We start from the raw sequence: 25,317 nt of genomic DNA, 5'->3' as shown, positions 1-25,317 counted from the left end.
GCTGTCCGAGGTGACACGGGTGACACAGGTGACACTCGGGTGTCCCACTGCTGTCCCTCATCCACTATCCGAGGTAACACAGGTGACACAGGTGACACTCGGGTGTCCCACCGCCATCCCTCATCCGCTGTCTGAGGTGACACGGGTGACACAGGTGACACACGGTGTCTTGCCAGTGTCCCTTATCCGCTATCCGAGGTGACACAGGTGACACAGGTGACACTCTGGTGTCCCGCCGTTGTCTCTCATCCGCTATCCGAGGTGACACAGGTGACACAGGTGACACTGGGGTGTCCCGCCGCCGTCCCTCATCCGCTGTCCGAGGCGGCCCGGGCGCTGTCGCTGTCCCGGGCGCTGTCGCTGCTGCCGTGGCGGGGGCTGCAGGGCGCGGTGGCGTCCCGCGCTGTCCCCGGCGCTGTCCCCGGGGCGGGCCGGGCCGGCGGCTGGCGCAGGGCGCGGCCGAGCAGCGCGGGCAGCGCCTGCAGGAGCCCCCCCAGCGCCTCCAGCTGCGCCTCCAGCGCCCCCAGGCGCCGGCCCAGCTCCTCGTGGCGCTCCTGCAGCTCCGAGAGCAGCTCCAGCATCACCGACTGCGTCTGCAACGGGGCGCGGGTCAGGGGCGCCCCAAAAACATGGGGGTGTGGGGTCAAAGAGACCCCATAACAATGGGGGTTTGGGGTCAGGCATCACTGACTGTGGTTGCAACGGGGCACGGGTCAGGGGGACCCCAAAAATAGGGGGGTGTGGGGCAGGGGAACCCCAAAAACGGGGAGGTTTGGGGCAGGGGAACCCCAAAGCATGGGGATGTGGGGTCAGCGAGACCCCATAACAACGGGGGTTTGGGGTCAGGCATCACTGACTGTGGCTGCAATGGGGCACGGTCAGGGGCGCCCCAAAAACATGGGGGTGTGGGGTCAAAGAGATCCTAAAACATGGGGGTTTGGGGTCAGGGATCAGTGAGACCCCAAAACATGGGGGGTTTGCAGATAGGGTCAGGCGGACCCCAAAACATGGGGGTGTAGGGGAAGAGAGACGCCAAAAACATGGGGGGCTTGGGGGCAGGGATCAGTGCCACCCCATAACAACAGGGGTTTGGGGTCAGGGATGAGCATGACCCCAAAAAATAGGGGATTTGGGGGGGCTGATCCTACAACACCAGGGATTTGGGGAGGGGCTGATCCCATAAAAATGGGGGATTCAGGGGGGGCTGATTCAGGGAAGGTTTTTTTGGGTCTGACCCCACAACAATGGGGTTTTTTGGAAGGAGCTCACCTTGGCCAGGTCCACCAGGGTGTTGGCCTGGTCGTTGAGTTTGCGCTGCTCCATCTTCACACTCCTCAGCCTGAGGGGACAGTGGCAGGCTTGGGGACACCCCTGGCAGCGCTGTCACCCCCCCAGGAGCGCTGTCACCCCCCTCAGGAGCGCTGTCACCCCCCCCCCGGCAGTGCTGTCACCTCTGTCCCCCCCATGCAGCCCCTCCCCACAACGTGCAGCCCCTCCCATCAAGCGCAGCCCCTCCGCCCCCCAAACCATTTGGGTTTTTGGGGTGTCCCCCCCACCCCAAATGTGTCGGGATATCCCGTGCGAAGCTGGGGGGGCACTTACTTCTGAGCTCTGCCGGGGCGGCGCAGCAGAGGGAAAACAAAGGGTTAAAGGCGAGGGGACAGCGACAGCGCCACCACCCCGAGGGGACCCCAAAAAGGGACCCAAAGGCACCCCCCTGCCCCAGCCAGGCCACCCACAGACCCCCCACCCCGGAGATGGGGGTGCACAGGGGTCACCCCAAAGGTGTGGTGTCCCCGCAGGGCATGGGGACAGGGACAGGGGTGGGACAGGGACAGGAGAGGGACAGGGACAGGGACAGGGACAGGGACAGGGACAGGGCACAGGGATGGAATGGGGGATGGAGGACAAGGATAAGGGACAGGGGATGGGGACAAAGAAAGAGGATGAAGGACAAGGACAGTGGGAATGAGGAACAGGGAACGAGGAATGGGGACAAGGACAGGGGACACGAATGGGGACAAGAACTGGGATCAAGAATGGGTCCAAGGAATGGGGACAAGGACAGGGGACATGAATGGGGACAAGAACTGGGGACACGAATGGGGACAAGGAATGGGGACGAGGACAGGGGACAAGAATGGGGACAAGGAATGGGGACAAGGAATGGGGTACAGGTCAAGGCCAGGAGATGGGGCAAAGGCAGGGGACAAGGACAGGGGATGGCGGATTAGGATGGGGACAGTGGGGTTGGGGACAGTGGACAGACAGGGGACAAAGAATGGCAGCAAGGCCAGGTGACAAGAACAGGACAGAGACCAAAACCAGGTGACAAACCCAGCAGAAAACACCCGCCGCCCCAAGGCTGACCATCTGTCACCCACCCGGAGGGGACGCACCCCCTTTGGGGACAGGGCCGTGGCCAGGGGGAGGTGACAAGGAAGCAGGAAAAGCGGTGGCACTTACTGATGGATGGCTTGGAGGAACTTACGCTGGTGGGTCCGAACTTTGGCGTGGTCGATCTTCTTCACCAGCTTGGTGTGCTTGTAGATGAGCCACGTTTCCCTGAGCACGTTGGCAGCGGCGTTCTTCACCTGCCACCCCAAACCCCACCGATCGCTCGTGGCTTCCATAAAAATTGGCTTTTTCCCATTTTTTCCCCATTTTTTTATGGGGGTTTCCCTGGTTTTTGGGGGGTTTTCCCAGTTTTAATTGGGTTTTTTTCCACAATTTTAATTGAGAGTTTCATGGTTATAATGGAATTTTTTCTTGGTTTCAGTGCAGTATTTCCAGGTTTTAAGGAGGTTCTTCCCAGTCTTAAGGGGGTTTTCCCCAGTTTTAATGGGTTTTAATGGGGCCTTCCCCAGTTTTAATGGGATTTTTCCCATTTTATTGGGTTTTAATGGGGTTTTCCCAGTTGTAATGGGATTTTTCCCATTTTATTGGGTTTTAATGGGGTTTTCCCAATTTTAATGTGGTTTTTCTATTATTAACAGAATTTTCCCCATTTTAATGAGTTTTAATAGGATTTTTCCCATTTTAATGGGTTCTAATGGGTTTTTTTCCCCAATTTTAACAATTTTTTCCATTTTTAACGGGGTTTTCCCCAATTTTAATATTTTTTTCCCCATTTTTACTGGGATTTCCCCATTTTTTGGGCCAAGCCAGGCGCTCTCACCCGCTTGGTGAGCTGCGTGTCCATCATGAAGTTGTGGACGTGTTTCTCGGCTTTGGTCAGCTCCAGCTTCCGGGCCACCACGGCCACCACCAGCGCGGTGCAGCCGGCGCCCTGCAGGGACATTGGGGACACCGTTGGCTCCACCCCTTCATTTGCATGTTTGCATTAATTTGGGTTTAAAAATTAAAAAAAAACCAAAACAAAACAACGTGGCGGGAATTGGAAATTCCGGTTTGCTTCTCAATCTGGGGTTAAAAGCAATCGCTTTTCCTGAGTGGAAAATCTCCTCGCGGTGTCCCCAAGGCAGTGTCCCCAAGGCGGTGTCCCCTCACATTGTCACCCCCCCCTTGTGGTGTCCCCACAGCAGTGTCCCCTTGCCTGTCCCCATACGGTGTCCCCTCTTGTTGTACCCTGCCATGTTCCCCTGCCATGTCCCCATACAGTGTCCCCTGCCATGTCCCTGCCTGTCCCCTCTCGCTGTCCCCTACCCTGTCCCCTGCCATGTCTCTTCTCGCTGTCCCCATGTCCCCTGGCTGTCCCCTGCCCTGTCCCCTGCCGTGTCCCCTTGCAGTGTCCCCATGCCCCCTGCTGTGTCCCCATGTCCCCAGCCGTGTCCCCCTGTCCCCTGGCTGTTCCCAGCCGTGTCCCCATGTCCCCAGCCACGTCCCCCATCCCCTGGCTGTCCCCAGCCATGTCCCCTCACAGTGTCCCCATGTCCCCAGCCACATCCCCCTGTCCCCTGGCTGTCCCCAGCTGTGTCCCCTCGCAGTGTCCCCATGCCCCCTGCTGTGTCCCCAGCCATGTCCCCATGTCCCCAGCCACGTCCCCCTGTCCCCTGGCTGTCCCCAGCCGTGTCCCCGCGTCCCCTGGTGGCTCACCATGATGCCGGTGAGCAGGCACACGCCCTTGCCGCAGTAGGTGTGTGGCACCATGTCCCCGTAGCCGATGGACAGGAAGGTGATGGAGATCAGCCACATGGCCCCCAGGAAGTTGCTGGTCACCTCCTGCTTGTCGTGGTACCTGCGCGGGGCGGTGGCACCGCTGTCACCGCTGCCATTGAATTCCTCCCCCCATTCTGTGCCCGTCGCGGTGGATTCGGGGCGTTGTCCCCAAGATGGAATTGGGGACACCATGGGGATGTCCCATGGCCAGGCTGAGTCCCGCTGGGACAATAAAGGGACAGCACAGAGGTGGCACTGCTGTCCCCAGAAGCGCAGGACAGCGATGTCACCACGGTCATTGGATCCCCCCCGTTTTGTGCCATCGCGGTGGATTCGGGGCATTGTCCCCAAGCCAGAACTGGGGACACCAAGGGGATGTCCCATGGCCGGGCTGTGTCCCCGTGGGAATGGGGTTGGGGGACACTGAGGGGACAGCACAGAGGTGGCACCGCTGTCCCCAAAAGCGCAGGATGCCGATGTCACCGTGCAGCCCCAAAGGCCACCGCGGGTGACGCCGGGGGGACAGCGGGGGACACTGTGAGATTCTGATGTCACAAACACCACGGTGCCACCACCCCCCTGTCCCCAAAGGTGGGGACAAGCCCAGCTGGGGGACACGGAGCAGCGGCCAAGCCAGGCAGGGCGACGGGGACATGCGGGGAAATGGGGTGGGGGAAAGGGGAAATGGGGTGGGAAAAGGGGAAATGGGATTGGGAAAAGGGAAATGGGATTGGGAAAAGGGAAATGGGGTGGGAAAAGGGGTAATAGGGTGAGAAAAGGGAAATGGGGTGGGAAAAGGGAAATGGGGTGGGAAAAGGGGTAATGGGGTGAGAAAAGGGGAAATGGGGTGGGGGAAAGGGGAAGTGGGGTGGGGGAAAGGGAAATGGGGTGGGAAAAGGGGAAATGGGGTCAGAACAGGGATAATGGGGTCAGAAAAGGGAAAAGGGACAGAGGAACAAGCCAGGTCGAGGGTGTGGGGTCTCAAGCGTCAGGAATTTAGGATTGCTGCTTCCCAACCCGGTCTGGGCTTGGAACCTCACCCGGCAGGGACAGGGCGGGGACAGCCCGAGGCGAGGGGGGAGGCGACAGCACGGTGACAATTCCGGGCACCCGCATTCCCAAGGAACGCCCGGGATTCCCCCACCAGGGAGCCCCAAACGTGCGGGGGACACTGAGGAGGGGAAACGCGAAGATACAAAAGTGGGATCCCAGGAGGGGAAAGAAAAGAAAAACATTTGGAGGCTCCCAGCTCCTCGTGGGGTCTCTCCGAAAGTCCCCCAAAGCCACCACGGAGGTCCCCAAGGTGGGGGACAGCGGGGAGGGGACAGGAGGCAGCTGCTGAGGTTCCAAGAGGAAAAGGACTCCGGGCCCCTTTCCGCGCCCCCCGCCCGCCCCCGGCCGCAGCCAATCCTAAATTCTGGGGGTTCGGGGAGCAGAAGCCTGGGGCGGGGGACGGTCCCTGCGGTCACTCGGGACGGTCCCCGCGGTCACTCACAGTTTGTCCCTGCAAGCAGCAGAGCGGGCAGGGAGGGAAAACAACAGCGGTTAATGCGCGACCCCCGGGGGGCTGGGGGGGCTCGGGGCCAGCAGGGGCGGGGACACGGCGGGGACATCACGGGCACCCCGCGGGGACATTGTGGGCACCCCGCGGGGACATTCCTGGCACCCTGCAGGGACATTCCCGAGCAGATGAGGAGCGTCCTGAGGGCAAGTCCTGGAGGGTCCCCTCGGTGGCAATGTCACAATCTCGGACCCCTCTGTGGGACCCCAAACCTTTGGTCCCCTCTGTGGGATCCCAAACCTTTGGTCCCCTTGGCAGCTCCAGCTCTTTGCGCCCCTCTGCAGGACCCTCAGCCTTCGGACCCCTCTGTGAGACCCCAGACCTTTGGTTCCCTCTAAGGGACCCCCAATTTTCATCCCCTCACCACCCACCCCCCAGCTCTCGGTCCCCTCTGTGTCACCTCCAGCCCCACCAGGCCCCACCCCAGGGTGACACGGAGGAGCTTGGGGACAATCCCACCTGACAAACCCCAAACATCCCACCAGAGCAGCCTGGCCTGACCATGGGGGTCTCCCCACCCCTCAAACCTCCCGATACCTCCTCAGCTGCACCCCCACCCCATCCCACCTAAACCCCTTCACTCAGAACCCCATGAAAGCCCCAAAACGGGAACCCCTAAACCCCAACCTTTACATCCACCATGAAAACCCCAAAACAGAACCCCTAAACCCCAACCTTTCCCTCCACCCATGAAAACCCCATGAAAACCCCAAAATGGAACCCCTAAACCACGACCTTTACATCTACCATGAAAACCCCACAACGGGAACCCCTAAACCCCAACCTTCGCCTCCACCCATGAAAACCCCAAGAAAACCCCATGAAAACCCCAAAATGGAAGCCCTCAACCACATCCTTTGTGCCCGCCCATGAAAACCCCATGAAAACCCCACGAAAACCCCAAAATAGAACCCCTAAAGCACGACCTTTACATCTACACAAAAACCCCACAACGGAAACCCCTAAACCCCAACCTTTGCCTCCACCCACGAAAACCCCAAAATGGAGCCCCTCAACCACAGCCTTTGTGTCTACCCATGAAAACCCCAAAATGGAACCCCTAAACCATGACCTTTACATCTACCACAAAAACCCCAAAATGGAATCCCCAAACCCCAACCTTGCCCTCCACCCACAAAAACCCCACGAAAACTCCAAAACGGGAACCTCTAAACCCCAACCTTTATATCCACCACAAAAACCCCGAAATGGGAACCGCCAATCTCCAACCTTCGCCTCCACCCACAAAAACCCCAAAACGGAGCCCCTCAACCACATCCTTTGCGCCCGCCCATGAAAACCCCACACAAACCCCCCAAACCCCGACCTTGCCCACCCCGGCCCCTCACCTCTCGCAGACGCGCACGGTCCAGGCGGCGATGATCCAGGAGGAGATGCTGAAGACCAGCAGCACCGTGCCGGGGCAGATGGTCATGAGGGTCTTCATGACGAAGCGCGTGTTGAAGTTGATCTTGTTGAGCGCGCCGATGCTGCGCGACGAGGCGTCGGTGAAGAGCTTGCTGTGCAGCAGCATCACGCGGCCGATCAGGTAGAGCCGCAGGAACATGGGGATGGACAGGATGATGTCCACGTCGGCGTGGGCCACCGAGGCCGCGTAGGTGAAGGCCAGCCGGGCCGTCCAGGTGAACAGGTACTGCCCGGGGATGGGGTGGATGGCGCACACCAGCAGCTCCAGCGCGATGAAGAAGACGCGCTCTGAGGTCATGGCGATGCGCCAGTCGTCGGCGCCGTTGTCCACCATGAACAGCTGCGGGAGTTTTGGGTTCATTTGAGGCATTTTGAAATAATTTAAGCAGCTGTTTCGGTTCATTTGGGGAGGTTTGGGTTGATTTGAGGAGGTCTGGCGTAATCTCAGGGGTTTTGGTTAATTTGAGGGCATATTTTAGTTATTTTGAGGGATCTTCTGGTTAATTTGAGGTATTTGATAAATTCAAGGGGGTATTTTGGTTAATTTGGTTAATAGCGGCGCCCGTCATCGGCGCCGTTGTCCACCATGAACAGCTGCAGGAGTTTTGGGTTGATTTGAGGCGTTTTGAGATAATTTAAGTGGCTGTTTTTGTTAATTTTGGGAGGTTTGGGTTAATTTGAGGAGGTTTGGGGTAATTTCAGGGGTTTTGGTTAATTTGAGGGCGTATTTTAGTTAACTTGAGGGATCTTGTGGTTAATTTGAGGCATTTGATAAACTTAAGGGGGTATTTTGGCTAATTTGAGGAGGTATTTTGGTTAACTTCAGGGGGTTTTGGGCTAACTTGAGTTTTCAGGTTAATTTGAGGAGGTTTTGGTAAATTTGAGGGCTTTTGATTAATTTGAGGCATTTGGGTTAATTTGAGGAAGTTTTGGGTTAATTTGAAGGGTTTTCCAGTTATTTTGGGGGGATTTTGCTTAATTTGAGGGGTTTTGGTTAATTTGAGGAGGCTTGGTTAATTTGAGGGGATATTTTGGTTAATTTTAGTTTTTTCTGGGTTAATTTGAGGAGTTTTGGTTAATTGGAGGGGTTTTGGATTAATCTGATGAGTTTTGACTAATTTGAGGGGGGTTTGGGGTTAATTTGAGGGCTTTTGGGCTAATTTGAGGAGGTATTAACTTACAGGGTATATTAACTCATGGAGTATTATTTTAAGGATGACTTCTTTTACCTTAAACCCAAAACTTCTTTTTATTTCCTTTTGGCAACAGAAGGGTCGGGTTTTTCCTTGTTTTTTAGGTTTTTTTTTTTTGACACAGGGACAGGCCAGTGCCACCCTCCCCCCCAGCCAGGTGCCACCCCCGGCCAGGTGCGCTCACCTGGATCTCCCTGGCGTGGTACATGACAATGAGCCCCAGCAGGATGAGCGTCGAGAGGCTGATAAGGCATTTCAGGGCGAACGAATACGACGATTCCTACCACACCACAGAACCACCGTGAGCCCAGCCGGACCCCGAACCCCCCCCCATCCCCACCCTGCGACCCCCCTCCCCACCTTGGTGTAGACCCCCCAGGAGAGCTCGGTCTCGGTGACCATCACCACGATGCCGAACATGCCGAAGATGAGCGCGTAGTCGCTGAGCCGCTTGCGCTTCTCGAAGAGCGCTCGCCGGTGGCCCAGCTTGTAGCCGATGTTCTGGTTCCGCCGCTCCTCCGCCGCCCCCTGCCCCGGCGGGGCCGCGGCGGGGCCGGGCTCCGCCGTCCCGGGCTGCTCGGGCCGGGACACCACGACCTGCAGGCGGGGGCTGGGGCAGGGCGGCTGCGGGTCCCGGTGCGGTGGCTGCGGGGTGCGGGCGGCGCTCGGGGGGCCCCGGGGCCGCGCCACCCCCCCATTGTAGCGACAGCTGCTCATGGCTCTGCTGGCGACAGCACCGGGCGATCCCGCATGGCTCGGCGGCGCGGGAACGACCTGCGGGACAAGGGACACGCGGGGGGACACGGTGGGTGGCCGGGGAGGGGACGCGGGGAGAGGGGATCCCGACGGGCTCGGGGGCTGTTTGCCCGGCCTCGACGGCGGTGGGGACGTGTCTTGTCCGTGGAGGGACAGGCAGCGACCACAGGGACGTGTCCTGCCCGTGGGATACACGCAGTGACCACAGGGACATGCCCGGCCCGTGGGATACACGCAGTGACCACAGGGACGTGTCCTGCCCGTGAGGGATGCGTCCTGTCCGTGGAGGGACACGCAGTGACCACACGGACACGTCCTGTCTGTGGGGACATGTCCTGCCCGCGGGGGACACGCAGTGACCACAGGTCCGTGTCCCGCTCACGGTGGGGGGACGCGTAGCGCTCGTGGGGGACGTGGCCGTGTCCTGCCCGTGGCGGGGACACACGGTGACCACAGGGACGCGTCCCGCCCGACGGGACACGTCCTGCCCGGGGGCCGTGTCCGTGCCCGTGTCCTGCCCGGGGGCCGTGTCCGTGCCCGTGTCCTGCCCACGGAACCACGTCCCGCCCCCCGCGCTGCGGACACGGCCGCCAGGACGCGGCCACCCTCCGCTCCCGGTGGCCGCTGTCCCCTGTCCCCTCCCCGCAGCCGCGGGACATCCCCGGTCCCGAGCGGCGGCTGCGCGTCCCCGCCGCCCCTGAACGCGCCGTGCCCGGTCCCGCCGTGCCCGGGGCTGCCGGGGGGGCTCCGCCGCTGCTCCCCCCGCTCCCGGTGCGGCCCTGCCGTGCCCGGTACCTGCCGTGCCCGGGGCCTGCCCGCCGGGCCGGGTCCCGGTCCCGCCGCCGCCGCCGCAGCCCGAGCCGGTCCCGGGGGCGCGCGGCGGCGGCACTGGAGCGCCGGGGGCGGGGTTAGAGGCGTGGTCCGAGCATGTCCCGCCATCTGATTGGTCCGCGCCGCCCCCGCCCACGCTGACGAGCACCGCGCCACGCCCTTTGCTACGCCCCCTTCTATTGGCCACGCCCCCTGCGCCCCCCGCCCCCTCCGTGCCCTCCCGGAGACCCCCGGCCCCCCCAGAAACGCCCCCACTCCATCCCAGCCCTTCAGCACCCCCCGAAACCCCCTCCCCACCCTTGGGCCTCGCTGCACCCCAAAACTCATCACCCCCCCAAAACACCCCCGTGCACCCTAAAACACCCTCAGTGCACCCCAAAACTCATCACCCTCCCTTGTCCCCCCCCAGTCCAGCCCCCCCTCATGGCCCCCAGCGCACCCCAAACACCCCCGGTGTGCCCCAAAGCGCCCCCCGTACCTGCTGCGACTCCCCGGGGCTGCCCGGGGGGGTCCCGGGGCCGTCAGGGGCTGCGGGGCCGGGGCCGGGGCCGGTCCGGGGGTCCGGGGGCCATGGGCTTCCCTCCACGCCTGCCCGGGGGATACGCGGCGTTAGGGGGTCCCCAAAGCCACCCTGCGACAGGGCAGGGACCCCCCAGAGCTGGCACAGCCCGAGAGGGTCCTGCCCTGGCAGTGCCACCCTCGGGGGTCACCCTGTCCCCTGCACCAGCGAGCAGCAGGCACGGGGGGGATGTCACAGCAATGTCCCCTTGGCACGGGGGGGATGTCACAGCAATGTCCCCTTGGCACGGGGGAATGTCACAGCAATGTCCCCTTGGCACGCAGGGCTGTGTCACACTGATGTCCCTGTTCAAGGGGGGCTGCACCTCATCGATGACCCCATTGCATGCAGGGCCGTATTGCACCAACAACCCCATGGCACCGGGGGTTGCATCCCATAAAAACCCCATTGCACGGGGTGCTCCAGTGCACCAACAACCCCATTGCACAAGGGGTTACATCCCATAAAAACCCCATTGCAGGAGGGGCTGCACCACAAGAAAACCCCACTGTATGCGGGGCTGTGTCCCACAAAAACCCCATTGCACGAAGGGCTGCACCGTACGAGAAAAACCCCATTGCACCAGGGACTGCACTGTACGAGAAAAACCCCATTGCACCAGGGGCTGCACTGTACGAGAAAAACCCCATTGCACCAGGGGCCGCACCATGCAAAAAACCCCATAGCATGGGTGCTGTGTGACACTAAAACCCCATTGCACCAGGGGTTATGTCGCACAAAAACCCCATTGCATGGGAAGAGGGGATTGTATGGGATCGATGGCATTATATGGGATTACGTCACATAAAAACCCCATTGCACCAGGGGTTACGTCACACAAAAACCCCATTGCATGGGAAGAGGGGATTGTATGGGATCGATGGGATTGTATGAGATTACATCACATAAAAACCCCATTGCACCAGGGGCTGCACCATACAAAAAACCTCATTGCACGAGCAGCCCTACTGCGCCAACCCCATTGCACGAGGGGTTACATCATGCGAAAACCCCGTTCCATGAGGGGCTGCACCACACTAAAACCCCATTGCACACTAAAATCCTGCTGCACGAGGGGCCCTATTGCACTGACAACCCCGTTGCGAGAGGGGCTGCACCACACTAAAACCCCATTGCATAAGGGGCTGCACCATACAAAACAACCTAAATGCACGGCGGCCCTATTGCACCAACAACCCCATTGCACAAGGAGCTGCACCACAAGAAAACCCCACTGTCTGCGGGGCTGTGTCCCACAAAAACCCCATTGCATGGGTGCACTAAAACCCCATTGCACAGGGGGCTGCACTATACAAGAAAACCCCACTGCATGGGAAGATGGGATTGTATGGGATCGATGGGATTTGTATGGGATTACATCCCATAAAAACCCCATTGCACGAGGGGCTGCACCATGCAAAAAACCCCATTGCACGAGGGGCTGCACCATACAAAAACTCCATTGCACGAGGGGCTGTGTCTCACTAAAACCCTGCTGCATGAGGGGCTGCAGCATTAAAAATAAAACCCCATTGCACGAGGGGCTGTGCCATAAAAAAAAACCCATTGCATGAGTGCACTAAAACCCCATTGCACGAGGGGCCCTATTGCACCAACAATCCCGTTCTGTAAGGGGCTGCACCGCACTGAAACCCCACAGCACGAGGGCCTCTGTCGCACCAAAACCCCACAGCACGAGGGGTTACATCACATGAAAACCCCGCTCCACGAGGGGCTGCACCATACAAAAAACCCCATTGCACGGGTGCCTCTGTCGCACCAAAACCCCACAGCGGGAGCGGCCCTACTACTCCACTTCCATCGCTGCCCCACGAACCCCCCTTGCACAACACCCCAGAACCCCCCAGACCCCAAACCCCCCATCCCTGCAGCGCCTCCCGGGCTTTGGGGCCACCAGCAGGGGACAGCCCCTACTGTCCCCAATCCCGGGGGGCTGCGGGGCCCCGGTTCCGCGGTCCCTGAGCTGCCCCCGGTGCCCCGGGAGCCCCGGGGGGGAGTGGGACCGGCTCCAGCGCCCCGCTGCTCCCGGTGTGCGGCCGGGCCTGGCTCCCCTCCAGGGCCGGATCGTTTTCTCTCCGTTCTGCCAAATTTACGGCAGGAAAATGGGCTCCGATTTCTTTTTAATATTCCGCGTGGTGAGGAAAAAAACCGCAGCGGGCAGGGATGGAGGGGAATTGTTCCCCCCCAGCCTCCAGGGCCCTGCCCTGAGGCTGTGCCAGGCCCCGCAGCCCGGAAAAGTTTTTGTCACCTCGGATGGGGGTGGGTGAGGCCACCGCGGGCTGGGGACAGTAAATATTTCATGAGGCACCGCTCCGTGGTGGCTTCACTGCTCTGGATGGCGGCAAAAAGGGCCCGGATCCATCTTCCCCCTGCTGGAGCATCCCCAGGGACGGATCCCTGCATCCCGGGAGGCCTCGTCCCTGTCCCTGTCCCTTTCTTCTGTCCCCATCCCTGTCCCTGTCCCTGTCCCTTTCTTCTGTCCCCATCCCTGTTCCCTGTCCCCTGTCCCTGTCCCCTGTCCCTGTCCCCTGTCCCTGTCCCCTGTCCCCAGTATCTGTTCCCTGTCCCTGTCCCTTTCTCCTGTCCCCATCCCTATCCCCTGTCCCCATCCCCTGCCCCTGTCCCCAGTCTCTGTCCCCTGTCCCTGTCCCCAAGGGGACGCCCTGGCTGGTGGCTGCATGCCCAGGGTGGCCCTGCCTGTCCCCATCGTCCCCACGGCAGGGATGGGGACACGGCAGGTCCACGGTCACCGCGTGTCCTTGAGCCGCTGCCACCAGCGTCCCTGCCGCGGGATGTGACACAGCAGCAGGACACCCACGGGTGGTGGCTCTGCCACGTCGCACGGGGACAAGGGACAAAGGGGAGCTGCAGATGCCACCACGCTGGGGCAGGACACTCGGGTGGGGACAGCAAAGGGTGACAGCACCTCTCGCGGCAGGGACACGCGTGGGGACACCCCATGGCCGGGCTGCAGCATCCCCCAGCGCCCCGGGGGTGACAGTGGGGTGGCACCGGGGGGACAAGGGGACCCCCCGCTCCCCGCGTGCCCGGAGCAGCGGCGCTGCCTCGGAGCAACTGCAGAGGAGGGGAGGGCGCGGCTATAAATAGCGGCGGGCTCCCCGCGGGTGATTTATTTATTCCCCTCTCGCTAATTCCTGCCCGGGCGTCGCTGCGGGGTGGGGCACGAATCCGGGGGGAGCCGGGCTGGTGGCACTGCGGGGACAGCGGGGTGACCCCCGCTCGCGGTGCTCGGGGCTGCGGGGACAGCGCGGTGACCCCGCCCGGGGTCACCGGGGCTCCCCGCCAGCCGCTACCGGGGGCACCAAGTGCGTCAGACCCCCGGCTGCCCCCCCCGCGTCCGTCCCCAAAAATCCGCCGCGTGGCCCCGGTTCCTGCGGCCGCCGCCAAGCCCTGGCCATATGTCCCAGGCCGGGAGCAGCTGGCGGTGCCCGCGGGAGCCCCCGGCCCCCGCTGCCCACCCGCCGGCGAGGGGCGGGCCGGGGGCGGCACCGCCGCTGCCCCCGAGGGCAGGGCAGGGGGGCTCGCTGTGCTTTGGGGGGGCACAGAACCGGCCGAGAGGCAGCGGGACGAGGCCCCGCGACTCCCCAAAAAGCAGCGGGAAGGCTCCCCCCGGGGGTGGCAACACCTGTGACTCCCAGATCCCCCCGTGTCCCCCCCGGCACAGCGGGCTGGGGGCACAGGGGCAGCGCCCAGCCTGAGGGGATTTCCCCCGCGCAGGATCGGGCCCGGCGCCAGCCTTTGGGCGTCCGTGTGTCCCCCAGAGCACAGGGGGAGGCACAGGAGGTGGCACACCCGCGGCGACACGCGGGGACACCCGAAGCTCCCCGGCCCCGCCGCGACGCCGGGGAATCCCCGCCTGGTGCCGGGGTCTCCCCGAGAAAATCCCTCCGCAGAGCCCCGCCGGGACACCCGGCACCGCTGCTGCATGCGGGGGACACGGCCACAGCCCCCATGTCCCCAGGGGTGGCAGAGACAGCCGTGATCCCCCCCCGCGACACCCCCAACCCAAGGGGGGACCCCATCCCCACATCCCGCCCGCCTCGGGAGGGGACGCGCGGCCGGGGCCACCGTACCTGCTTGGGGTCCCGCGGGTGGGTGGGGCTGGGCTGGGGGGCTCCCGGAGGGTGCAGCGTGGTGGGGGGGGGATCGGGCTCCCCACGCCCCCCCTTGGCCGCCACCGCGCCGGCGTCCCCAGACAAAGCCGCCGCGCCGGGTTCTCCCTGCGCCTCCCCCACGCGCTCGGCTCAGCCAAAGGACAAAGCCGCTCCGCCTGGCTGCCCCCGCCGGGCCACCGCCGACCCCCGCCTGGGGCCACCGCGGGGGGACACGGCCGTGCCCGCCGCCCCTGGCACCGCCACAAAGCCCTCGGCGAGGGGGGAGTCCCCCAAAGCTCGCCCACGCCCTTGTGGAGCCCCGTGTCCCCCCTGCAGGGCGGGGGTCCCCACCCTGAGGAGGGGGTCCCCGCGGTGTCCCCCCGCCAGCGCAGGGTCCCCAGCGGTGGGCCAAGGTCACCGGGAAGGTCGCGAGGGGCGGGGAGGCCCCCGTGTGTCCCCACGGTCCCTGCCTCGACGGCTGCGCCCCGCACGTCGAAGCCACGAGGGCCACGCGGTGCCCGAACCCGCCCGGAGCCCCCGGTGCCCCCGGGCTCGGCTGCGGCCCCGGGGCCCGCCGGCTCCGCTGGCTGCCGGACGTGCCACGCCGGTGTCACCGCCGTGCTTGTGGCGCTGGGTCCCCCTGCTTTAGGTGGCTGCTGCGCCGGGTGTCACCCCACTGCACCATCGGTGTCACTCCCCTCTGCCAGCCGGGCCACCCCAGCAGCTGGCGGCCAAAACCGGGGGGAGCCCCGAGTGCCACCAAGCCCTCAGCCGTGCTCACACCTTTGGTGACAGCAGCCACATTGTCCCCAAGGACGAGAACCCTCAAAGCCCCCGACTCCATCAGCCGGGGGTGCCCCGAGCAGCCGAAGCCCGCAGGGAGGGGAGTCCCTGATGTCCCCACACCACAAACACCGCAGGGAGGCAGTCCCCAGTGTCCCCACACCACAAAGATGTCCCCACACCACAAACACCGCAGGGACGGAGTCCCCAGCGTCCCCACACCACAACACCCCCCAAGCAGGACATCCCTGCTGTCCCCACACCCACACGGAGGGCGTCCCTGATGTCCCCAGAGCCATCCCCTCCCCAACACTGGACACCCCCATTGTCCCCACAGCCGCAGGGAGGGCGTCCCCATTGTCCCCACACACCACAACACCCGCCAGGCAGGACATCCCCGCTGTCCCCACACCCTCAGGGAGGGAGTCCCCGCTGTCCCCATACCCCACACCTGGGAACGCCACGCGCGGGGTCCCCCCCGCCGGTGCCACCCCCGGGTGTCCCCCCCAGCCGGTGCCACCCCCGGGGTGTTCCCCCGCCTCTGCCACCCCCGCGCCCGCTCACTTGCCACGGCCCCGTGCTACGGGGAGCGTCGGGGGGCCCCGGAGGGCGGCGGGGGCGGCGGGCGCTGCCGGCTCTCGGCTCGGCGGAGCGACACTGGCGACAACGGCAGCGTGCGGGGGGTCGGGGGTTTCCCCGCCCCACGCCCCCGCGTCCCCCCCCGGCAGGGCAGTGACCTTGAGGCCGCGGCGCTGGCGGTGGGTGGCTGCCCGCGATATTTTTAGCCGACCACTGTCACTCCCAGAGCGTCCTCATTGTCACCGCCGGGGGCTCCTCCCGCGCCCCCCCTGCCCCAACTCCCCCCACACCCCCCGCCGCCGCACTGGAGGGGGTTGAGCAGGCCCCGGACACCCCGGAGCCTCGGAACACCGGGGAACCCCCGGGATCCCCCCCGTGCTGCCCCCTCCCCTTGCCAACCCTCCCGGGCACCCCCCGCCGCTGCGCCGGGGGCTTCCCGCGAGCGGGGGGATCCTTCCGAGCCGGGGGATTCCCGGGATTCCCGCGAGCCGCGGGCTTCCCCAGCACCGGCAGCTCCCCGGGAGCGGAGGGGGGTCCCTACCTTCGCAGACCCCCCCCAATTTCACCCACCTGCCGCCAGCCCCCGGCCTCCGCTGCCCTCGGGCGCTGCCGCCGCTGACCATGGCCCGGCGGCGGCGACACGTGCGACGCCGAGCCCGGGATCCCGGCGGGTCCCGGTGGCACAACCGGGGGCCGGGGGCGAGCCTGGACAGAGGCTCCGCGGTGCCGCCGAGCCCCTCCCGGCCGCGCCGTGCCTCGGTTTCCCCAGCGCGCAGGCGGCGGCCGCGGGGGCTGCGGGCGGCGAATGCGGCGCCGTTGCGATGCCGCTCCACACGCGCAGCCGCGCGCACCCGCCCCGCCGCCTCCCGGGGCTTCCCGGGGCCTCCCGGTGCTTCCCGGGGCTTCCCGGGGCCTCCCGGTTCCTCCCAGAGGCTCCGGGCCGCCGCTGCGGATAAATCCCGCCGCCTAACGCGGTCCCCTCCCCGCGCTCCGCCGCAGCCGCGGGGCCGGGGGCGATCGCCCACCCGCGGCTCCCCCCCCACCACCACGGGGACCCCCCGGTGACCCCCCCGGTGACACCGGGGCAGCCCCTGGGTGGGGCTTTGTCCCCCCCTAAGGTGTCGGTGTCACCCCCGGGGGTGCTGGCGGTGGGGAGGGGGCGCGGGGTGACCCCGGGCTGGGCGTGTCACACACGGGGTGTGGGGGGGGGAGGCTGGAGTGTCGCCCCCTTCCCGCAGCCCCTCCCGGTCCTTTGTCACACCACGGGGGTTTGGGGACACGGGGCGGGGGTGTTGTGAGCAGCGGGGTTGGCACGGGGGGTTCGGGGGGCAGGGGCGGGGGTTTGCGGGGAACAAAGAACGGGGGGCGAGGAGCGGTGGGCACGGGGGAGTGCGCATAGCACGGGGTGCCTGTCCCTGTGTCCCTGTCCGTGTGTCCCTCTCCCTGTTTCCCTGTCCCTATCCCTGTCCGTGTGTCCCTGTCCGTGTACCCGTGTGTCCCTGCCCCTGTGTGTCCCTGTCCATGCGTCCCTGTCCCTCTGTCCAGTCCCACGCCCGCAATCCCCGCTCGGTGCCGGGGGGCGATGCTGAGGGGGGGTCGTGCTGCAGAGGGCGGGACCCGGGCGGGGGGGGCGGGGCCTCGGGGATGGGGCGGGGGGGGAGGATTCCCGGTGCGGGGGGGGGGGATGCCCGATTTGGGGGAGTGCCCGATCTGGGGGAGATGATGCCCAATTTGGGGGAATGCCCGATTTAGGGGGGATGATGCCCGATTTCGGGGGGATGCCCGATCTGGAATGGGGGTACCCAATTCGGCGGGGGATGCCCGATTCAGGGCCGGGAGGGGTTCCCGGTGCCAGCCGATCCCGCGTGACCGCCCCCCCCCGCTCATTGCCATGGCAATGCCCCCCCCCCGCCCAGTAATGGAAAAAGGGGGGAGGGGAGTCCCCGAGGGGGGGGAGGGGCGGGGAATCCCCTCCCTTCTCCGCCCCTCCCCCCATTGCGGCGGGGATCCCTCCCCGGCCCCTCGGGAGCCGCTTTGCTGAGGGGGGCCGGGGGGCGGGACACCGGGACCCCCCCCGCACTGCGGGATTCCCCCAAATCCCACGGGAAATGGGGGATCCCCCACTAATCCCGCCCCTCCCCCTCCTGGGGGATTCCCCATGGAGGGGCTCCCCCAAATCCCCTAAAGTCGGGGGAGGGGGAGGGGAGCCCGGAAATGTTTTAGGGTCCCCTCAATTCCCCCTGATCCCGTGGGGCTGATTTGGGGGGGGGGGCGAGGGGATACTGGGAATGGGATTGGGAATGGGGAACAGGGAATGGGAACAGGGACAGGGAATGGGAATGTGGACAGGGAATGGGAATGGGGATTGGAAGGGGGAATACGGAATGGAAATGAGGAATGAGAACGGGGATGGGAGCGGGGAATAGGGAATGGGGGATGGAAATGGGAATGGGAACGGGGAACAGGGGATGTGGAACGGGAACAGGAATGGGGATGGGAACGGGGAATGGGAACGGGAATGGGAACAGGGACAGGGAATGGGAACGGGGACAGGGAATGGGAACGGGGACAGGGAATGGGAATGGGGAATGGAAGGGGGAATACGGAATGGAAATGAGGAATGAGAACGGGGAATAGGGAATGGGGGATGGGAACGGGGAATGGGAATGGGAAAATGAAGGGAATTGGGAAGGGGAATGGGAAAGGGAATTCCCGGGATGGCAACAGGGGGAACACACTCCTGGGGGTTCCTCACTCCAGGAGCAGTGGGAATAGGGGATTCCCCCCCTCAGGAATCCCCAGGGGGGGTCCCAAGGGGAGGGAAAAACCCCTAATCCAAGAAGGAATCCCACCCCCAATTCCAGCGGGATCTTCCTCATTTTCATGGATAAAACTGAGCAAGGCAGGGAAAGAATCCCCCCAAACCCTTCCCAAATTATCCCTTCCCCAATTTAATCGGATTTTGGGTTTTTTTTTCTTTAAATTTTTAATTGGATTCAAACACACCAAACTCACACAAAGGGGTGGAGGGGGGGGTCACTCCTCCCTGGCTGGATTTGGGAATTCTGGGATGTGGGAACAGGGCCCAGCCCAGGGGGGGGCAGCCCCAAAAAGAGGGAAAAGGATGAGGCTGGATGAATCCCACGGGATTTTGAGAAGCTGGGTGGCACCTCCAGGCCAATTCTTGAGAAGGAATTCCATTCCCAAAGGATGGGAATCCCTCCTCTGGGTGGATCTGGGGCTCCAGCATTCCACAGGACACTGGGAATGTCACCTGGAGTGCGTGTCCCCCCCAGGAAAGGCTTTTCCCACTCCTCCCTAAGGGATTTTCCCTCTTCCCAACGCTTCTGCCCCAATCCCAAAGGAAATGGCACCAGGGATTTCTGGGATGAGCCAATCCCAAAGGAAACGGCCCCAATCCCAAAGGAAATGGAAGAAGAGATATCCCAATCCCAAAGGAAATGGGAGCAGGGATTTCAGGGATATCCCAGGAGTAGGGATTTCAGGGATATCCCAATCTCAAAGGAAACAGGAGCAGGGATTTCAGGGATATCCCAATCCCAGAGGAAACGGGAGTAGGGATTTCAGGGATATCCCAGGAGCAGGGATTTCAGGGATATCCCAATCCCAAAGAAACAGGAGCAGGGATTTCAGGGATATCCCAATCCCAGAGGAAACGGGAGCAGGGATTTCAGGGATATCCCAGGAGCAGGGATTTCAGGGATACCCCAATCCCAGAGGAAACAGGAGCAGGGACAGTCAGGGGGGATCCAGGGTCTGGAATCTCTTCAGGCTCACACCCCAGGAGCACCTTCCACGTGCCGACTCCAGAACTCCAAGGAGGGAACGCCAAGGGCAGCCTGGGAGCCGTTGAGAGCCGCTTTTCCCAGGGAATTTCAGGAAGGAGAAGGCGGCATCAGTCCAACCTCGAGCTCGCCCCAAATCCACGGGGGGGACAGAGAGAGAGAAAAAAGCCCCACAAACCCCATGGGGGGAGAAGGGTCCTGGCGAGGATCCCAGTCCGGGGAGGCACAGGGCTATTGGTGGCTGTTGTAGGGTTTGTGGCGCTGGTTCAGGGGGTTCTCGGGGGACCTCATCCACTCCTTCTTGAGCAGCTGGCGCAGCTGGCTCAGCCGCATGTTGGGGTTGTCCCGCCGCAGGCGCGGCAGCTGCAGCTCCTCGAAGGCGGCAAAGGCGGCGCGGAGCCGGCGCTCGGGGTGGCGCTCCAGGGGCTGGGACACGCTGGGGACACAGAGGGACATGGTCAGGAGGGACAGGGAGGGACATGGTCACAGTCACAGGGGGCTGGGACACGCTGGGGACACAGAGGGACATGGTCACAGGGGGATGGGGACAGGGCTGGGACATGCTGGGGACACAAGGGACATGGTCAGGTGGGACAGGGCTGGGACATGCTCTGGACACAGAGCGACATGGGCACAGAGGGATGGGGACAGGGCTGGGACACACTGGGGACACAGAGGGACATGGTCAGGGGGACAGGGCTGGAACATGGTCACAGTCACAGGGGGACAGGGACACACTGGGGACACAGAGGGACATGGTCACAGGGGGACAGGGACACACTGGGGACACAGAGGGACATGGTCACAGGGGGATGGGGACAGGGCTGGGACACAGAGGGACATGGTCAGGGGGGACAGGGAGGGACATGGTCACAGTCACAGGGGGACAGGGACACACGGGGGACACAGAGGGACATGGTCACAGGGGGACAGGGACATGCTGAGGACAGGGCTGGAAAACATTGAGGACACAGAGGGACAGGGTTGGGACACGCTGGGGACACGGAGGGACATGGTCAGGAGGGGATGGGGCACGCTGGGGACAGAGCTGGGACATGCTGGGGGACAGGGAGGGACATGGTCCCAAAGGAAACGGCCCCAATCCCAAAGGGAATGGCACCAGGGATAGCAGGGATAGCCTGATCCCAAGGGGATGGCATCAGAGATGGCCCAGTCCCAAAGGAAATGGAATCAGGGACACCCCAATCCCAAAGGGAACAGCCCCATGGATTTCAGGGACACCTCAATCCCACAGGAACTCCCATCCCACCCCCGGCCTGCCCACCACCCCAGGACACGGCACCCCCTCCCCAGCCACCCCAAATCCTGGATTTCCCGCCGGGATCCCAACATCCCTGGGGGGTTTTCAGGGACCGTCCCTGGGGGATTTTTGGGGGATTCTGGGGGGATTCGGGGTCGGGGCGCACCTGAGGGCGGCGATGGCGTCCTCGATGCTGCGCGCCTCCACAGCGCCCTCCTCAGGCAGCCGCCGGTTCAGGTTCTCCTCCAGCGGCAGCTCCAGGTGCGATTTCTCCTTCTCCCCTGCCGGGAAAACCGGGAATGCTGAGGAATTCCTTCGGGAAAAACCGATTATCCCTCTGGAAAATTCGGGTTTTCCTTTAAACTCCGCCCCCTCCCCCCCCCGGGAAAATCAGTTTTCCCCTCTAAAAACCTTAATTTTTCCTCTAAAAAACTCAAATTTTATCTGGAATTTTTTCCTCTAAAAAACCTGTAATTTTTCATCTGGAAAATTCAATTTTTTTCCTCGGAAAACTCAAATTTTTCCTCTGGAAAATCAGTTTTTCCTCTGCAAAAGGAAACGTGGGATTTGGAATGGGAAATGTGGGAATGGGAATGGGAAATGAGGGAATGGGAAATGAGGGATTGGGAGAGACACGGACATGGAAAATCAAGAAGCCCAGGAGTATAGATCACAGAATTCTACGGAATTCCACATCCAGAAAAGAGCTGTGGGATCAAAGCCAACACCAACCCCACCCCCAAAGCGCCACACCCAGGATTTTTTGGGGACAATTCCAGGGAATGGGAGCCCCAAGCTGCCCTCAGTCATTCCCAAGGTGTCTCCTGGAGCAGCAGCAGCTCCCCAGCCCAGAATTCCAGGGGAATTCCCAAACCTGCATCCGTGTTTTCCCTCTGCTGCTGCTCCTTGCGGACATTCTCCTCGATCTGGGCCCGGGTGATTTTCCCAGGATTTCCCTGCTTGGGGCTTTTCCCTTTGAGCTTGGAGTCCTCCTCCTCCAGCAGCCGCTGCAGCTCCTTGCGGCGCTCCAGCTGCTCCAGGCGCCGCTTCTCCCGCTCCTCCTGCGAGGGAACACGGATTTGTGGATGGAGCCATGGATGGAGCCATGGATGGAGCCATGGATTGATTCATGAATGGATCCATGGAGGGATCCACGGAAGGACCCACAGATTCATGGATGGATCCATGGAGGTATCCATGGATTCATGGATGGATCAACAGATGGATCCATGGATTCATGGATGGATCCATGGAGGGATCCACGGAAGGACCCACGGATTCGTGGATGGATCCATGGAGAGATTCATGAATGGATCCATGGAGGTATCCATGGATGGATCAACAGATGGACCCATGGATTTGTGGATGGATCCATGGAGGGATCTGTGGAGGGATCAACAGATGGACCCACAAATTCATGGATGGATCCTTGGATGGATCCATAAATGGACCCATGGATGGAGCAGCTCCAGCTGCTCCAGGTGCCGCTTCTCCCGCTCCTCCTGGGAGGGAACATGGATTCACGGATTGATTCATGAATGGATCCATGGAGGTACCCATGGATCCATGGATGGATCCATGGAGGGGTTCATGGATGGATCCATGGAGGGGTTCGTGGATGGATCCATGGAGGGGTTCATGGATGGATCCATTGAGGGGTTCATGGATGGATCCATTGAGGGGTTCGTGGATGGATCAATGGATGGACCCACAGGTTCATGGATGGATCCACAGATGGACCCATTGATGGAGCAGCTCCAGCTGCTCCAGCCGCCGCTTCTCCCGCTCCTCCTGGCAAGGGCACACAGATCCCCGGGGGTCACACCCGCCCCAGGAACCTCCTCCCTCCCCGCATTTCGGGATGCCCACCTTCCTCTGCTCCTTCCTCAGGACGTGTTTGTCCTCGTCCTTCCAGAGCTCATCCTCCAGCTCCTGCTGCCGCCGCGCCTCCGCCGCCGCCTTGGCCTCGGCCCTGCGGGCGCGCGCCGCCGCCGACTTGCTGTTCTCCCCCTGGAATTTCTTGGGCATCCCTCAAAACCTCTGGGAAACCGGGAAAAAATCGGGGTTCTTCAAGGTTTTTATGTTTGTTTTTTTTGTTTTTTTTAATGGGGTAAGCTGGGATTGAGGTTTGAGTTCAGGCAGGCAGAGATGGGAGTTTGCGCACTTGGAAATCTGCAGGGATGGGGATTAAAAGTTCCCAAGGTTTCCCTCCCCTGTTTCCGTCAGGATTTCTCCAGCCCCTTCCCAAAAATTCCTCAGCCCCTTCCCAAAAATTCTCCAGCCCCTTCCCAAAACTCCTCCAGCCCCTTCCCAGATTTTGGGGATTTTAGAAGGGGGGAAAAAGTCCCCAAAACTGAGGAAAAGACTGGGGTAGTCCCCCCCAGATTTATCCCAACCTCAGATCGGGATAAACCTGGGATAAATTTCCCAGATTTCCTCCAGATCCTGGCTGATCCCAAATCTGCTCCCTCCAGGCCAAACTCCTGCCTCCCAGCCCATGGAAAAAGCACCTGGAAGTCCAAAAAAAACCCCAAGCCAGGAAAAGCTGGGACTGAGGTGCCTCTATCCCGATCCAGGGGGATCCAGAGGAAGGGGAGAAACTCCTTTAATTTGGATAAACATCCCCAAAAACGGGCTGTGATTGTTATCCACGGTGGGAAAAGTCAAATCCAAGGAAAACAGGAGCTTTCAAATCAACCAGACACGGGGGAAATCACAGCATGGGGAGCTTTAGGGCGGAATCTTTGATTTTAATTGCAGATAATTATTAATTAAATTAAATTGAAAATAAATGACTGCTCCATTCCCGATGTTTGGGAATGGACTCAAGGCCTGGGATGGACTCATTCCTTTCTCCTGCCTAGAACATCCTCGGAGCCCTCCGAAAATCCTTTTCTCTGCATTTTCACCCTCCCTAAAATCCCTTTTCCCACTCTCCGAGCCTGCCCAGGAGCGGCATCGGGGTAGGGCCTCACCTGAGGGGCGGCAAAAATGGGACCCCCCGGGCCTGGCACGGCGCCCCAGGCCTTCCCCGGTGCCCCCGGTGCCGTCCCTTCCCCTTCGCTCCCGGCCCGGGCCCGTCCCGGTCCCTCAGCCCCGCCCGGCCCCGAACCGGCCCCGCTCCTACCGGGCCCTGCCGCCCGGCCGTCGCGCGCTTTACGCGTCATCACCGCGCGCCGTAATCATCCCCCACAATGGCAGGGGCGGGCAGGACGCGCCGCCCCCATGTTTGTTAAGGGCAACCTCGAGGATAGCAGCGCCGCTTCTTTGCGGGAGCGGCGGCGAAGGGAGCGGAGGGAGCGGCGAGATGGGCGGAGAGCCGCGATCAGGGCGGCGCGGTGGAAAAAATCCGCAGGGAACTCGCGCAACGCCCGGCGGCGGCGGAGGCTGTGCCCAATTCAAAGATGGCGGCGCCCCGTGCTGCTCCCGAGGGGCTGGGCGGGGCTTAAAAGGGCGGGGTCGCTGCCAGAGGGGTGGGCGGGGCTTAAAGGAGAGGGGCCCTTTGTCACCTGCAGGAGTCGGCATTGTCACCTGAGTGGGCCGGGCTTACAGAGGAGGGGCCCATTGTCACTTGCAGGAGTCGGCATTGTCACCTGAGTGGGCCGGGCTTACAGAGGAGGGGCCCATTGTCACCCTCAGGAGTCCAGATTGCCACCTTGGGGGCGGGGCTTATCATGATATGGCCATTGTCACCTAGATGGGCAGAACTAGGCAGGGTGTGGCAATTGTCCCCTGAGCCGCCTGCAGAATTCTGCAATACGCAGGATTGCCTCCCAAACCCAAGGTGGCACTGTCACAGACATCCTTTTATGAAAATCCTTTCATGAAAATCCTTTCCTTAGGACTTTTTCCTCCTGAGAAGCTGAGAGACCTCAGGAACAAATGTAAACATTATCTGCTGCTGCGGAATGCAACAGGTGGATCTTTGATTGGCCCATGTTAGTTGTTTCTAATTAATGGCCAATCACAGTCAGCTGACTTGGACTCTCTGTCCGAGCCACAAGCCTTTGTCATCATTCTTTCTTTTTCTATTCTTAGCTAGCCTTCTGATGAAATATTTTCTTCTATTCTTTTAGTATAGTTTTAATCTAATATATCTCATAAAATAATAAATCAAGCCTTCTGAAACATGGAGTCAGATCCTCGTCTCTTCCCTCATCCTAAGGCCCCTGTAAACACGGTCACACGAGGCTGTGATGGAGGAGCAGGTGAGTGGGGAATGAGGGGGGATCATGCTGGGTTACCCTCCCCCAGAGGGACCAACTGGTCCTGATGCTGGACGACTTAAGAAATTACTCAATCCAA

General features: G+C 62.1%; 2 protein-coding genes across 3 annotated transcripts; both read right to left on the bottom strand.

Moving 5' to 3' along the window:
• Nucleotides 1–308: 308 nt before the first annotated feature.
• KCNN1 (potassium calcium-activated channel subfamily N member 1) lies at nucleotides 309–16,743 on the bottom strand. Its single transcript, XM_030966717.1, has 11 exons — nucleotides 16,516–16,743; nucleotides 10,367–10,476; nucleotides 8,662–9,075; nucleotides 8,486–8,581; nucleotides 7,030–7,448; nucleotides 4,057–4,198; nucleotides 3,179–3,289; nucleotides 2,467–2,594; nucleotides 1,603–1,611; nucleotides 1,270–1,339; nucleotides 309–593 (listed from the first exon to the last, which is right to left on the bottom strand). Exons 3-11 carry the CDS (start codon nucleotides 9,016–9,018, stop codon nucleotides 309–311), a joined length of 1,617 nt encoding a protein of 538 aa, XP_030822577.1. The 5' UTR covers nucleotides 9,019–9,075; nucleotides 10,367–10,476; nucleotides 16,516–16,743.
• Nucleotides 16,744–18,945: 2,202 nt separating this feature from the next.
• CCDC124 (coiled-coil domain containing 124) lies at nucleotides 18,946–24,169 on the bottom strand. Of its 2 annotated transcripts, none has more exons than XM_030966705.1 (5): nucleotides 24,140–24,169; nucleotides 22,882–23,052; nucleotides 21,887–22,073; nucleotides 21,179–21,293; nucleotides 18,946–20,187 (listed from the first exon to the last, which is right to left on the bottom strand). In XM_030966705.1, exons 2-5 carry the CDS (start codon nucleotides 23,038–23,040, stop codon nucleotides 19,983–19,985), a joined length of 666 nt encoding a protein of 221 aa, XP_030822565.1. In that variant the 5' UTR covers nucleotides 23,041–23,052; nucleotides 24,140–24,169; the 3' UTR covers nucleotides 18,946–19,982. The 2 variants fall into 2 exon arrangements, with proteins under 2 accessions (XP_030822565.1, XP_030822566.1); XM_030966706.1 differs by lacking the exon at nucleotides 24,140–24,169 and adding an exon at nucleotides 23,988–24,118.
• Nucleotides 24,170–25,317: the final 1,148 nt, after the last annotated feature.

Source organism: Camarhynchus parvulus, chromosome 28 (assembly GCF_901933205.1).
Source record: "Camarhynchus parvulus chromosome 28, STF_HiC, whole genome shotgun sequence".
Taxonomy (NCBI): Eukaryota; Metazoa; Chordata; class Aves; order Passeriformes; family Thraupidae; genus Camarhynchus; species Camarhynchus parvulus.
This window is presented reverse-complemented; position numbering and strand designations above follow the sequence as displayed.